Source organism: Pecten maximus, chromosome 11, assembly GCF_902652985.1.
Source record: "Pecten maximus chromosome 11, xPecMax1.1, whole genome shotgun sequence".
Lineage (NCBI taxonomy): Eukaryota > Metazoa > Mollusca > Bivalvia > Pectinida > Pectinidae > Pecten > Pecten maximus.
Window position 1 is genome coordinate 22583963 of NC_047025.1, and position 14719 is coordinate 22598681.

The 14719-nt window shown below is 32.0% G+C and overlaps 1 protein-coding gene across 1 annotated transcript in view; it reads left to right on the forward strand.

Moving 5' to 3' along the window:
* The first annotated feature begins 299 nt into the window (after positions 1 to 299).
* The window catches only part of LOC117337524 (sodium- and chloride-dependent glycine transporter 1-like), a 38702-nt gene continuing 24282 nt past the window's right edge, over positions 300 to 14719 (forward strand). The window contains exons 1-2 of the mRNA XM_033898538.1: positions 300 to 382; positions 5747 to 5825. Coding sequence (XP_033754429.1) covers positions 5787 to 5825 — 39 coding nt within the window. The 5' untranslated portion in view covers positions 300 to 382; positions 5747 to 5786. The remainder of the gene's footprint in view (positions 383 to 5746; positions 5826 to 14719) is intronic.

The window sequence follows — 14719 nt, forward strand, 5'->3', positions numbered from 1 at the left end:
GGAACTAATCAATATCATAGAGAGAAATAAAACATAAACATTATTTTTTTGTATCTATGTTAGAAGGGTCAGTTGATTGGTGACTTCTTATGTGACCAACAGTTTTGACCAAACAAAATTTTGTTTGGGGATGTTAGCTGAGACAATTATTACCTGTGTCCCATAACAGCACCAATAATGTTTATGGCACCCTGCTCATAGATTACCCAGACGACCCCTGACTGATGCCTTCCGTGCTGTGTGTACATGCATGTAATCATCATCAATATTTATTGCTATTTAAATCGTGGGTAACAGTCAATAACACGCGTGGAGACGGACACTAGGAGGTGACACTAGGAGGTGACACTAGGGAGGTGACACCGAGGACGACGTGACACAGGTAAATACACCCTGATTTTACTTTGTTAACTTTGTAATTAATTAATGATTAAATTGGAACATATCATATATTAATCATAATTCATTTAGTAGTTTTCTTTGTTGCGGATTTTTTATATATTTTTTTATTTCATTTTTAGCTGATTTGTTTGCTTTCAGTTGCGAAGTATGTATTCGGGTACATAGCTTTCTTTGGATAATTAACTTGATTTCCCTACAAATGTTTTTCTTATTTCGGGGCATACCTTTCAAGGACGAGATATTATAATTAGCTGTTGTTTCAAACCAGGAAAATACCAAAGTTGGGTGTGTTTAAAAAAAAAAATGTCCCCATGTTATGCTCTTTGGTCCGAAATTTATTTTGTGACTGATCGAGTTCTTCCTAAGAGTGTCGTCCTCTCGTCATGAAAGGCTTATACATTATGTATGTGGTACTTGACCTTTTTTCGTTAGTAAAATGTTTCTTTCAGTACAGCTATTGTTAAGGATTATTTAGCTCTGTTATCAGCATTATACTTACTTGGATATATGTATAATTGTTTTTTTTTATCGTGAAGGTAACTATGTAGTTGTAAGACATCTAGTAAGACTACCGAGAATATTCAGGATTTTTGTACATACTACGTGTATGTCAAACGACATCATTTATTTCACAAAGTCTGAATTCACATTTTATATCCTCAAATATCGGCTAATACAATAATTCGATTTCTGATCATTACAAAAATATTTTGATGTATCCGTAATTTTGATCATGGTCAGAGCGTAATGTGCTGTTTAATTTAAAGAGATTGTAAGTTTGAAAAAAAGTAATATTTGGGATAAGTTTGTAAAACGAATATCGTTAATGTTTCAACTGTTCAAATAATGGGAAAGTGCATGTATTTTTCAACACTTAGTTGATAAGATCATAAGATGTTAGTACCATCATCTCGTCAATGTATTTAAGAACACTTCCTCACAAACAGACTTACTAATTCCGATTTGATGTTGTATTTACCTCAACACGAGATTGCTTTTTTTTTTGTATTTTATTTTTTGTTCATAACAATGTGCAAATATATCGTACATAAACATTTTAACTCTCGCATTCATTCATTGGATATTCATTAATGATAAACAGCAGATATGACCATGGTATCTGTATATCATTTCCAGATATAATTAATCATTTTAATGTCAAATCGATCTATAGCTAAATCTAAATTATGTCCGTTATATATGAGCTTTGTTTAGAAGTGGTAGACAACGGTTGGAGCAGGTCCAAGTAAATATTGGAAAGGAGTTTAGTCATAAATGTGTTTAGAAATATACAAATATTTAGTTACTCTTTTATGTTTCATGAATATTTTCTTTTAACAACTCATTTATAATTATTATACCCACTCTAAACCATTGCTTATAAAATAAGCTCTTCTTTCCCACTTTAAGATATATATCATATCTAATAGGCATTTTCAATCTATTTTTCTCTCTTATACAATCTTCTTTATCTGTTTTACTCCGTGACTGGAAGCCATCTTTCCAAAAAGAATTTATTACCAGAAATTACCAATAATACAATTTCCATATCAGCATATTTTTTAAATAACACTTGCCATTTACCCCCTGTTGTAAACAACTTACGTATCCAGGTAAGTTTCAAGGTTTTAGTAGAAGTGACGTTTATCATTTTAGGGCCCCTTTTATTTATGATTATATTGCTATTCGTTACTGTTGAAGTACAGACAGATTTATGTTTTTTTCCCCATCAAAATACTTCTAGTTTTTATCACCATGCATGTTAGCCGAATCTACAGCCAAAGTTATAAGTAAAATGTGCTCTTTATCAATATAATTTACATTCACAAATAATGTATAACATATTCCCAGAAACATAATTATATGTTTTTAATGTTTTCATACAGGGACACAAATGGAACTACATAATGTATATCTTATTGCACTTTGACACATAAGTAAATTTCATTATATCTAACATCGAGTGTGTGATTCTGGTCACAAACAGGGACCGCGGTGGCCGAATGGTTAAGGTGTCCCGACACTTTATCACTAGCCCTCCACCTCTGTGTTGCGAGTTCGAAACCTACCATGGGCAGTTGCCAGGTACTGACTGTAGGCCAGTGGTTTTTCTCCGGGTACTCAGGCTTTCCTCCACCTTCAAAACCTGACACGTCCTTAAATGACCCTGGCTGTTAATAGGACGTTAAACAAAATAAAACCAAAAACACACAGGGAAACATTGAAAATATGATATTAATTGTTGGTTTGATCTGTCCTACCCGTCACCAAACATAGAAATCATATTGTATTACACTCACCATGTATTCTCTGTTGTTTTATTCTACAGTAATATGTCAGACTTTCACTACAACCTTCTCGGGCTATCTGTAAATCAATCCACCCTCGCTATAACCCCGTCTGACATGATATCTTGGGTTCCATTTCTGGATAGCAACACCAGTGCTTCGCCTTCCTATAATGTTGACATGTCCCAGTTGGTTCAATATTCAATTACTTGTCATTATCACGATGTCCGTGACAGATGTCGAAAACTGATGGAAATATTCCAAACACAATGTTTCAAAATGCAGGTTGATAAAGACGATTTGAAAGTTTAATGGTCGCCATCATTATACCCATTATATCGATATACCTAGTAATTCCATTTCCAATACACTAGCTCTCCTTTTGAGGATGTAGCTTAACACGGATTTGACCTATATTTGAAATAGCGGGTGTCGTCGATATGACCTATAGTCGGGTTACTTTATTATTTTACTATAACCCTCTCTGAGTGTCTGTAGGAGGATCTTTATACCCCTCCGCCTTCATGATCGCTCCCTCTACGACTGCCTCTAGGGTTATCTCTTTATCAACCCGTCTTCATCATCCTCCCTTTGAGGCATTCTTTTGAATTATCTATTTATCAACCAGTTTTCACTGTCATTCACTCTGAGACAGTCTCTAGGGTTATTTCTGTATCAATCCGCCTTCATCACCCCTCCCTGTGAAACAGTCTCTAACCAAACCATACACACACAGAGGAGGCCATCTTTAAATGACCTTAGTTGTTGATAAGTTGTTAAACAATACAAACCAAACCATACCTACACAGAGGAGGCCGTCCTAAAATGACCTTAGCTGTTGATAGGACGTTAAACAATACAAACCAAACCATACCCACACAGAGGAGGCCGTCCTAAAATGACCTTAGCTGTTGATAGGACGTTAAACAATACAAACCAAACCATACCCACACAGAGGAGGCCGTCCTAAAATGACCTTAGCTGTTGATAGGACGTTAAACAATACAAACCAAACTGTCGACACCACACCGGTTCTTATTTTGATAACGTGAACTTGACCCGAAGAAGCAGAGGACGTTTACCTTTCCGAAACACCTGGTCCTATTCTCCCGGTTCTTTCTCATAACAACCCAATTAATCTATAATTCTGGTGCTTTCCCAGCTATCCTGAAATGAGTTTACCTTAAGGGCGATCTCCATTTCTTTTAAATATCATTTGGACTCGGAGTAACGGAAAGTACGAACTAACTAGCAATCTCATGTAATTGTCACGTACGATTCACTATTGACATTGAGGTCCATCACACATGTCATTTACATAATGCCATAATAACCTTCACTGAATATAATTCAGTCGAGATTATTCAAAGGGTGAAGTCTTTCTATTAAACAAGATTTCGCCTCTCAACTTGCATTTCATGCTTCAAGTGTGTCGAAAATGACTTCGGTATCAGTTACCAATCGAAATTCTCCAACAAAATGATCATTTTCTTTCATCATTTATATCATTTTATTTTATTAAAGTACATTTTACCGCAGTGTAGTGTTGATTTAATACAATGTTATCGCGATTGATGTTATCACCACACTGTGCTATCACAGTATAGTGGTATAGTCTTATCAGCCTAACTGATACTAAATACAGTCTAACTGATACTAAATACAGTCTAAATGATACTAAATACAGTCTAACTGATACTAAATACAGTCTAAATGATACTAAATACAGTCTAACTGATATTAAATACAGTCTAACTGATATTAAATACAGTCTAACTGATATTAAATACAGCCTAAATGATACTAAATACAGTGTTACTGATACAAAATACAGTCTAAATGATACTAAATACAGTCTAACTGATACTAAATACAGTCTAACTGATACTTAATACAGACTAAATGACACTAAATACAGTCTAACTGATACTAAATACAGCCTAACTGATACTAAATACAGTCTAACTGATACTAAATACAGTCTAACTGATACTAAATACAGTCTAAATGATACTAAATACAGTCTAAATGATACTAAATACAGCCTAACTGATACTAAATACAGTCTAACTGATACTAAATACAGTCTAAATGATACTAAATACAGTCTAAATGATACTAAATACAGTCTAACTGATATTAAATACAGTCTAACTGATACTAAATACAGTCTAATTGATATTAAATACAGCCTAAATGATACTAGATACAGTCTGATATTAAATACAGTCTAACTGATACTAAATACAGTCTAACTGATACTAAATACAGTCTAAATGATACTAAATACAGTCTAACTGATACTAAATACAGTCTAACTGATACTAAATACAGTCTAACTGATACTAAATACAGACTAAATGACACTAAATACAGTCTAACTGATACTAAATACAGCCTAACTGATACTAAATACAGTCTAACTGATACTAAATACAGTCTAACTGATACTAAATACAGTCTAACTGATACTAAATACAGTCTAAATGATACTAAATACAGTCTAAATGATACTAAATACAGTCTAACTGATATTAAATACAGTCTAACTGATACTAAATACAGTCTAACTGATATTAAATACAGCCTAAATGATACTAGATACAGTCTGATATTAAATACAGTCTAAATGATACTAAATACAGTCTAACTGATACTAAATACAGCCTAAATGATACTAAATACAGCCTAATTGATACTAAATACAGTCTAAATGTTACTAAATACAGTCTAACTGATACTAAATACAGTCTAACTGGTACTAAATACAGCCTAACTGATACTTAATACAGTCTAACTGATACTAAATACAGCCTAACTGATACTAAATACAGTCTAAATGATACTAAATACAGTCTGTGTATGTTTAGCAGTATGTCAGATATATAAGGTATTCCGTGATATTACAGATATTTTTTTATGTGTGTGTATCTGTATGTTTAGCAGTATGTCAGATATATAAGGTATTCCGTGATATTACAGATATATGTGTTAAGCAGTTTATCAGCTTCCTGTCTCTGTTGTCATACTGTCAGATTCTACTTGTGTTTCTCTAGATTTAAGACTTCCCAGTGGGCCGTAAAGACAACATCGAAGATGCCGGTTACTAAATCAGACGAGGACCAGGAAGATACTGTAAGTTAAATTGTCAGTGGTTTTACTTTCTGTCCACTTCTGCCATAACTCCACTCCCCTGTCGTAGCTCCCATCACACGTAGCTCTTCTAACTACACAATAACAGTTATAGGTCTCTGTCATACCTATTACACATTTCTTTATGTTTTTGTGTTATTTTTAACATCAATGACAGCCGTAATTGATTTACACTAATACGCATTGAGATAGATATAATACCAAAAGAAGCAACTTACATTTAAACATGAACAACAACATTCATGCTGAAATGTCGATCGTAATGCTGTTAAATGGATTTAACATATTGTATTGCTTGCTCGAATAAATCTTTGAAGAACCCATAGAGCTTTAGATCAACCTTGACCACCCACTACTTTGCCTCTTATATCTAAACATTTGATGCCTCACTCTTAATATCATTCGTCATTAAAAACTTACGGAACGTCTCCAGTCTCATTGTATTCCTTCTTTTCCAATATGGACGAATGGCGGTACCATCACATAGTTGTGGGCTATAGTGTTAAACAACAAAGGCCAAGATGACATACCCTGAGGATGAAATCTTGATGGTTGAATTTCTGTTTGACAGTTTTTACAGGGGAATTATTTCATCCCTCTCTTGTACGAGACCCCTCTCTTATGCGACCTCTCTCTTGTATGACCCCTCTTTTGTACGATCCATCTCTTGTATGGCTCATCTCTTTTAGTACCCCTCTCTTTTACAACTCCTCTCTACTGCGACCCCTCTCTAGTACGAATTGATTTTGTTCGCTCTGGAATTTTTCAGGAGTCTCCATGCAAATCTGTTGGTTTTTTTCTCCATATTTTCCCATAGTTTAATCGATTTCGAATTCATGGCTTTGTTATTATGTCGGTATTCTTTGTTGATTTTGAGTTAATGGTATCGTTATCATGTCGGTATTCCTAGTTGAATTTGAGTTAATAGTTTCGTTATTATGTCGGTATTCTTTGTTGATTTTCAGTTAATGGTTTCGTTATTATATCGGTATTCCTTGTTGATTTTGAGTCAATGGTTTCGTCATTATATCGCTATTCTTTGTTGATTTTGATTTAATGGTTTCGTTATTATGTCGGTATTCCTTGTTGATTTTGAGTTAGAATTACGGTTTTGTTATTATGTCGGTATTCTTTTCTGATTTTGAGTTAATGGTTTCGTTATTATGTCGGTATTTCTTGCTGATTTTGAGTTAATGGTTTCGTTATTATGTCGATATTCCTTGTTGATTTTGAGTTAATGGTTTCGTTATTATGTCGGTATTCTTTGTTGATTTTGAGTCAATGGTTTCGTCATTATATCGCTATTCTTTGTTGATTTTGATTTAATGGTTTCGTTATTATGTCGGTATTCCTTGTTGATTTTGAGTTAGAATTACGGTTTTGTTATTATGTCGGTATTCTTTGCTGATTTTGAGTTAATGGTTTCGTTATTATGTTGGTATTCTTTGTTGGTTTTGAGTTAATGGTTTCGTTATTTTGTCGGTATTCTTTGTTGATTTTGAGTTAATGGTTTCGTTATTATGACGCTATTCCTTGTTGATTTTGAGTTAATGATTTCGTTATTTTGTCGGTATTCTTTGTTGATTTTGAGTTAATGGTTTCGTTATTATGTCGGTATTTCTTGTTGATTTTGAGTTAATGGTTTCGTTATTTTGTCGGTATTCCTTGTTGATTTTGAGTTAATGATTTCGTTATTTTGTCGGTATTCTTTGTTGATTTTGAGTTAATGGTTTCGTTATTATGTCGGTATTCCTTGTTGATTTTGAGTTAATGGTTTCGTTATTATGTCGGTATTTCTTGTTGATTTTGAGTTTATGGTTTCGTTATTATGTTGGTATTCCTTGTTGATTTTGAGTTAATGGTTTCGTTATTATGTTGGTATTCCTTGTTGATTTTGAGTTAATGGTTTCGTTATTATGTCGGTATTCCTTATTGATTTTGAGTTAATGGTTTCGTTATTATGTCGGTATTCCTTATTGATTTTAAGTTAATGGTTTCGTTATTATGTCGGTATTTCTTGTTGATTTTGAGTTAATGATTTCGTTTTTGTGTCGGTATTCCTTGTTGATTTTGAGTTAATGGTTTCGGTATTATGTCGGTATTCTTTGTTGGTTTTGAGTTAATAGTTTCGTTATTTTGTCGGTATTCTTTGTTGATTTTGAGTCAATGATTTCGTTATTATGTTGGTATTCTTTGTTGGTTTTGAGTTAATGGTTTCGTTATTATGTCGGTATTCCTTGTTGATTTTGAGTCAATGATTTCGTTATTATGTTGGTATTCTTTGTTTGTTTTGAGTTAATGGTTTCGTTATTATGTCGGTATTCTTTGTTGATTTTGAGTTAATGGTTTCGTTATTATGTCGGTATTCTTTGTTGATTTTGAGTTAATGATTTCGTTATTATGTCGGTATTCTTTGTTGATTTTGAGTTAATGGTTTCGTTATTATGTCGGTATTCCTTGTTGATTTTGAGTTAATGGTTTCGTTATTATGTCGGTATTTCTTGTTGATTTTGAGTTAATGGTTTCGTTATTATGTCGGTATTCCTTGTTGATTTTGAGTTAATGGTTTCGTTATTATGTCGGTATTCCTTGTTGATTTTGAGTTAATGGTTTCGTTATTATGTCGGTATTCTTTGTAGATTTTGAGTTCATGGTTTCGTTATTATATCGGTATTCCTTGTTGATTTTGAGTCAATGGTTTCGTCATTATGTCGGTATTCCTTATTGAGTTTGAGTTAATTGTTTCGTTATTATGTCGCTATTCTTTGTTGATTTTGATTTAATGGTTTCGTTATTATGTCGGTATTCCTTGTTGATTTTGAGTTAGAATTACGGTTTTGTTATTATGTCGGTATTCTTTGCTGATTTTGAGTTAATGGTTTCGTTATTATGTCGGTATTCTTTGTTGATTTTAAGTTAATGGTTTCGTTATTATGTCGGTATTCCTTGTTGATTTTGAGTTAATGATTTCGTTATTTTGTCGGTATTCTTTGTTGATTTTGAGTTAATGGTTTCGTTATTATGTCGGTACTCTTTGTTGATTTTGAGTTAATGATTTCGTTATTTTGTCGGTATTCTTTGTTGATTTTGAGTTAATGGTTTCGTTATTTTGTCGGTATTCTTTGTTGATTTTGAGTTAATGGTTTCGTTATTATGTCGGTATTTCTTGTTGATTTTGAGTTAATGGTTTCGTTATTATGTCGGTATTCCTTGTTGATTTTGAGTTAATGGTTTCGTTATTATGTTGGTATTCCTTGTTGATTTTGAGTTAATGGTTTCGTTATTTTGTCGGTATTCTTTGTTGATTTTGAGTTAATGGTTTCGTTATTATGACGCTATTCCTTGTTGATTTTGAGTTAATGATTTCGTTATTTTGTCGGTATTCTTTGTTGATTTTGAGTTAATGGTTTCGTTATTATGTCGGTATTTCTTGTTGATTTTGAGTTAATGGTTTCGTTATTTTGTCGGTATTCCTTGTTGATTTTGAGTTAATGATTTCGTTATTTTGTCGGTATTCTTTGTTGATTTTGAGTTAATGGTTTCGTTATTATGTCGGTATTCCTTGTTGATTTTGAGTTAATGGTTTCGTTATTATGTCGGTATTTCTTGTTGATTTTGAGTTTATGGTTTCGTTATTATGTTGGTATTCCTTGTTGATTTTGAGTTAATGGTTTCGTTATTATGTTGGTATTCCTTGTTGATTTTGAGTTAATGGTTTCGTTATTATGTCGGTATTCCTTATTGATTTTGAGTTAATGGTTTCGTTATTATGTCGGTATTCCTTATTGATTTTAAGTTAATGGTTTCGTTATTATGTCGGTATTTCTTGTTGATTTTGAGTTAATGATTTCGTTTTTGTGTCGGTATTCCTTGTTGATTTTGAGTTAATGGTTTCGGTATTATGTCGGTATTCTTTGTTGGTTTTGAGTTAATAGTTTCGTTATTTTGTCGGTATTCTTTGTTGATTTTGAGTCAATGATTTCGTTATTATGTTGGTATTCTTTGTTGGTTTTGAGTTAATGGTTTCGTTATTATGTCGGTATTCCTTGTTGATTTTGAGTCAATGATTTCGTTATTATGTTGGTATTCTTTGTTTGTTTTGAGTTAATGGTTTCGTTATTATGTCGGTATTCTTTGTTGATTTTGAGTTAATGGTTTCGTTATTATGTCGGTATTCTTTGTTGATTTTGAGTTAATGATTTCGTTATTATGTCGGTATTCTTTGTTGATTTTGAGTTAATGGTTTCGTTATTATGTCGGTATTCCTTGTTGATTTTGAGTTAATGGTTTCGTTATTATGTCGGTATTTCTTGTTGATTTTGAGTTAATGGTTTCGTTATTATGTCGGTATTCCTTGTTGATTTTGAGTTAATGGTTTCGTTATTATGTCGGTATTCCTAGTTGAATTTGAGTTAATGGTTTCGTTATTATGTCGGTATTCTTTGTAGATTTTGAGTTCATGGTTTCGTTATTATATCGGTATTCCTTGTTGATTTTGAGTCAATGGTTTCGTCATTATGTCGGTATTCCTTATTGAGTTTGAGTTAATTGTTTCGTTATTATGTCGCTATTCTTTGTTGATTTTGATTTAATGGTTTCGTTATTATGTCGGTATTCCTTGTTGATTTTGAGTTAGAATTACGGTTTTGTTATTATGTCGGTATTCTTTGCTGATTTTGAGTTAATGGTTTCGTTATTATGTCGGTATTCTTTGTTGATTTTGAGTTAATGGTTTCGTTATTATGTCGGTATTCCTTGTTGATTTTGAGTTAATGATTTCGTTATTTTGTCGGTATTCTTTGTTGATTTTGAGTTAATGGTTTCGTTATTATGTCGGTACTCTTTGTTGATTTTGAGTTAATGATTTCGTTATTTTGTCGGTATTCTTTGTTGATTTTGAGTTAATGGTTTCGTTATTTTGTCGGTATTCTTTGTTGATTTTGAGTTAATGGTTTCGTTATTATGTCGGTATTTCTTGTTGATTTTGAGTTAATGGTTTCGTTATTATGTCGGTATTCCTTGTTGATTTTGAGTTAATGGTTTCGTTATTATGTTGGTATTCCTTGTTGATTTTGAGTTAATGGTTTCGTTATTATGTCGGTATTCTTTGTTGATTTTGAGTCAATGGTTTCGTTATTATGTTGGTATTCCTTGTTGATTTTGAGTTAATGGTTTCGTTATTATGTCGGTATTCTTTGTTGATTTTGAGTTAATGGTTTCGTTATTATGTCGGTATTTCTTGTTGATTTTGAGTTAATGGTTTCGTTATTATGTCGTTATTCCTTGTTGATTTTGAGTCAATGATTTCGTTATTATGTTGGTATTCTTTGTTGATTTTGAGTCAATGGTTTCGTTATTATGTTGGTATTCCTTGTTGATTTTGAGTTAATGGTTTCGTTATTATGTCGGTATTCTTTGTTGATTTTGAGTTAATGGTTTCATTATTATGTCGGTATTTCTTGTTGATTTTGAGTTAATGGTTTCGTTATTATGTCGTTATTCCTTGTTGATTTTGAGTCAATGATTTCGTTATTATGTTGGTATTCTTTGTTGGTTTTGAGTTAATGGTTTCGTTATTATGTCGGTATTCATTGTTGATTTTCAGTTAATGGTTTCGTTATTATGTCGGTATTCTTTGTTGATTTTGAGTTAATGGTTTCGTTATTATGTCAGTATTCCTTGTTGATTTTGAGTTAATGGTTTCGTTATTATGTCGGTATTCCTTATTGATTTTGAGTTAATTGTTTCGTTATTATGTCGGTATTCTTTGCTGATTTTGAGTTAATGGTTTCGTTATTATGTCGGTATTCCTTGTTGATTTTGAGTTAATGGTTTCGTTATTATGTTGGTATTCTTTGTTGATTTTGAGTTAAAGGTAACGTTATTATGTCGGTATTCTTTGTTGATTTTGAGTCAATGATTTCGTTATGATGTCGGTATTCCTTGTTGATTTTGAGTTAATGGTTTCGTTATTATGTCGGTATTCTTTGTTGATTTTGAGTCAATGATTTCGTTATTATGTTGGTATTCTTTGTTGGTTTTGAGTTAACGGTTTCGTTATTATGTCGGTATTCTTTGCTGATTTTGAGGTAATGGTTTCGTTATTTTGTCGGTATTTCTTGTTGATTTTGAGTTAATGGTTTCGTTATTATGTTGGTATTCCTTGTTGATTTTGAGTTAATGGTTTCGTTATTTTGTCGGTATTCCTTGTTGATTTTGAGTTAATGATTTCGTTATTATGTCGGTATTTCCTGTTGATTTTGAGTTAATGGTTTCGTTATTATGTCGGTATTCCTTGTTGATTTTGAGTTAATGGTTTCGTTATTATGTCGGTATTCTTTGTTGGTTTTGAGTTAATGGTTTCGTTATTATGTCGGTATTCCTTGTTGATTTTGAGTTAATGGTTTCGTTATTATGTCGGTATTTCTTGTTGATTTTGAGTTAATGGTTTCGTAATTATGTCGTTATTCCTTGTTGATTTTGAGTCAATGATTTCGTTATTATGTTGGTATTCTTTGTTGGTTTTGAGTTAATGGTTTCGTTATTATGTCGGTATTCTTTGTTGATTTTGAGTTAATGGTTTCATTATTATGTCGGTATTCTCTGTTGATTTTGAGTTAATGGTTTCGTTATTATGTTGGTATTCTTTGTTGATTTTGAGTTAACGGTTTCGTTATTATGTCGGTATTCTTTGCTGATTTTGAGATAATGGTTTCGTTATTTTGTCGGTATTTCTTGTTGATTTTGAGTTAATGGTTTCGTTATTATGTTGGTATTCTTTGTTGATTTTGAGTTAATGGTTTCGTTATCATGTCGGTATTTCTTGTTGATTTTGTGTGAATGGCTTTGTTATTATGTCTGTATTCCCTGTTGATTTTGAGTTAATGGTTTCGTTATTATGTCGGTATTTCTTGTTGATTTTGAGTTAATGGTTTCGTTATTTTGTCGGTATTCCTTGTTGATTTTGAGTTAATGATTTCGTTATTATGTCGGTATTTCCTGTTGATTTTGAGTTAATGGTTTCGTTATTATGTCGGTATTCCTTGTTGATTTTGAGTTAATGGTTTCGTTATTATGTCGGTATTCTTTGTTGGTTTTGAGTTAATGGTTTCGTTATTATGTCGGTATTCCTTGTTGATTTTGAGTTAATGGTTTCGTTATTATGTCGGTATTCTCTGTTGATTTTGAGTTAATGATTTCGTTATTATGTCGGTATTTCTTGTTGATTTTGAGTTAATGGTTTCGTTATTATGCCGGTATTCTTTGTTGATTTTGAGTCAATGGTTTCGTTATTATGTCGGTATTTCTTGTTGATTTTGAGTTAATGGTTTCGTTATTATGTCGGTATTCCTTGTTGATTTTGAGTCAATGATTTCGTTATGATGTCGGTATTCCTTGTTGATTTTGAGTTAATGGTTTCGTTATTATGTCGGTATTCCTTGTTGATTTTGAGTTAATGGTTTCGTTATTATGTCGGTATTTCTTGTTGATTTTGAGTTAATGGTTTCGTTATTATGTCGGTATTCCTTGTTGATTTTGAGTTAATGGTTTCGTTATTATGTCGGTATTCTTTGTTGATTTTGAGTCAATGGTTTCGTTGTTATGTTGGTATTCCTTGTTGATTTTGAGTTAATGGTTTCGTTATTATGTCGGTATTCTTTGTTGATTTTGAGTTAATGGTTTCGTTATTATGTCGGTATTCCTTGTTGATTTTGAGTTAATGGTTTCGTTATTATGTCGGTATTTCTTGTTGATTTTGAGTTAATGGTTTCGTTATTATGTCGTTATTCCTTGTTGATTTTGAGTCAATGATTTCGTTATTATGTTGGTATTCTTTGTTGGTTTTGAGTTAATGGTTTCGTTATTATGTCGGTATTCCTTGTTGATTTTCAGTTAATGGTTTCGTTATTATGTCGGTATTCTTTGTTGATTTTGAGTGAATGGTTTCGTTTTTATGTCAGTATTCCTTGTTGATTTTGAGTTAATGGTTTCGTTATTATGTCGGTATTCCTTGTTGATTTTGAGTTAATGGTTTCGTTATTATGTCGGTATTCCTTGTTGATTTTGAGTTAATGGTTTCGTTATTATGTTGGTATTCCTTGTTGATTTTGAGTTAATGGTTTCGTTATTATGTTGGTATTCCTTGTTGATTTTGAGTTAATGGTTTCGTTATTATGTCGGTATTCCTTATTGATTTTGAGTTAATTGTTTCGTTATTATGTCGGTATTCTTTGTTGATTTTGAGTTAATGGTTTCGTTATTATGTCGGTATTCCTTGTTGATTTTGAGTTAATGGTTTCGTTATTATGTTGGTATTCTTTGTTGATTTTGAGTTAATGGTTACGTTATTATGTCGGTATTCTTTGTTGATTTTGAGTCAATGATTTCGTTATGATGTCGGTATTCCTTGTTGATTTTGAGTTAATGGTTTCGTTATTATGTCGGTATTCTTTGTTAATTTTGAGTCAATGATTTCGTTATTATGTTGGTATTCTTTGTTGGTTTTGAGTTAATGGTTTCGTTATTATGTCGGTATTCTTTGTTGATTTTGAGTTAATGGTTTCATTATTATGTTGGTATTCTTTGTTGATTTTGAGTTAACGGTTTCGTTATTATGTCGGTATTCTTTGCTGATTTTGAGGTAATGGTTTCGTTATTGTGTCGGTATTTCTTGTTGATTTTGAGTTAATGGTTTCGTTATTATGTTGGTATTCCTTGTTGATTTTGAGTTAATGGTTTCGTTATCATGTCGGTATTTCTTGTTGATTTTGTGTGAATGGCTTTGTTATTATGTCTGTATTCCCTGTTGATTTTGAGTTAATGGTTTCGTTATTATGTCGGTATTTCTTGTTGATTTTGAGTTAATGGTTTCGTTA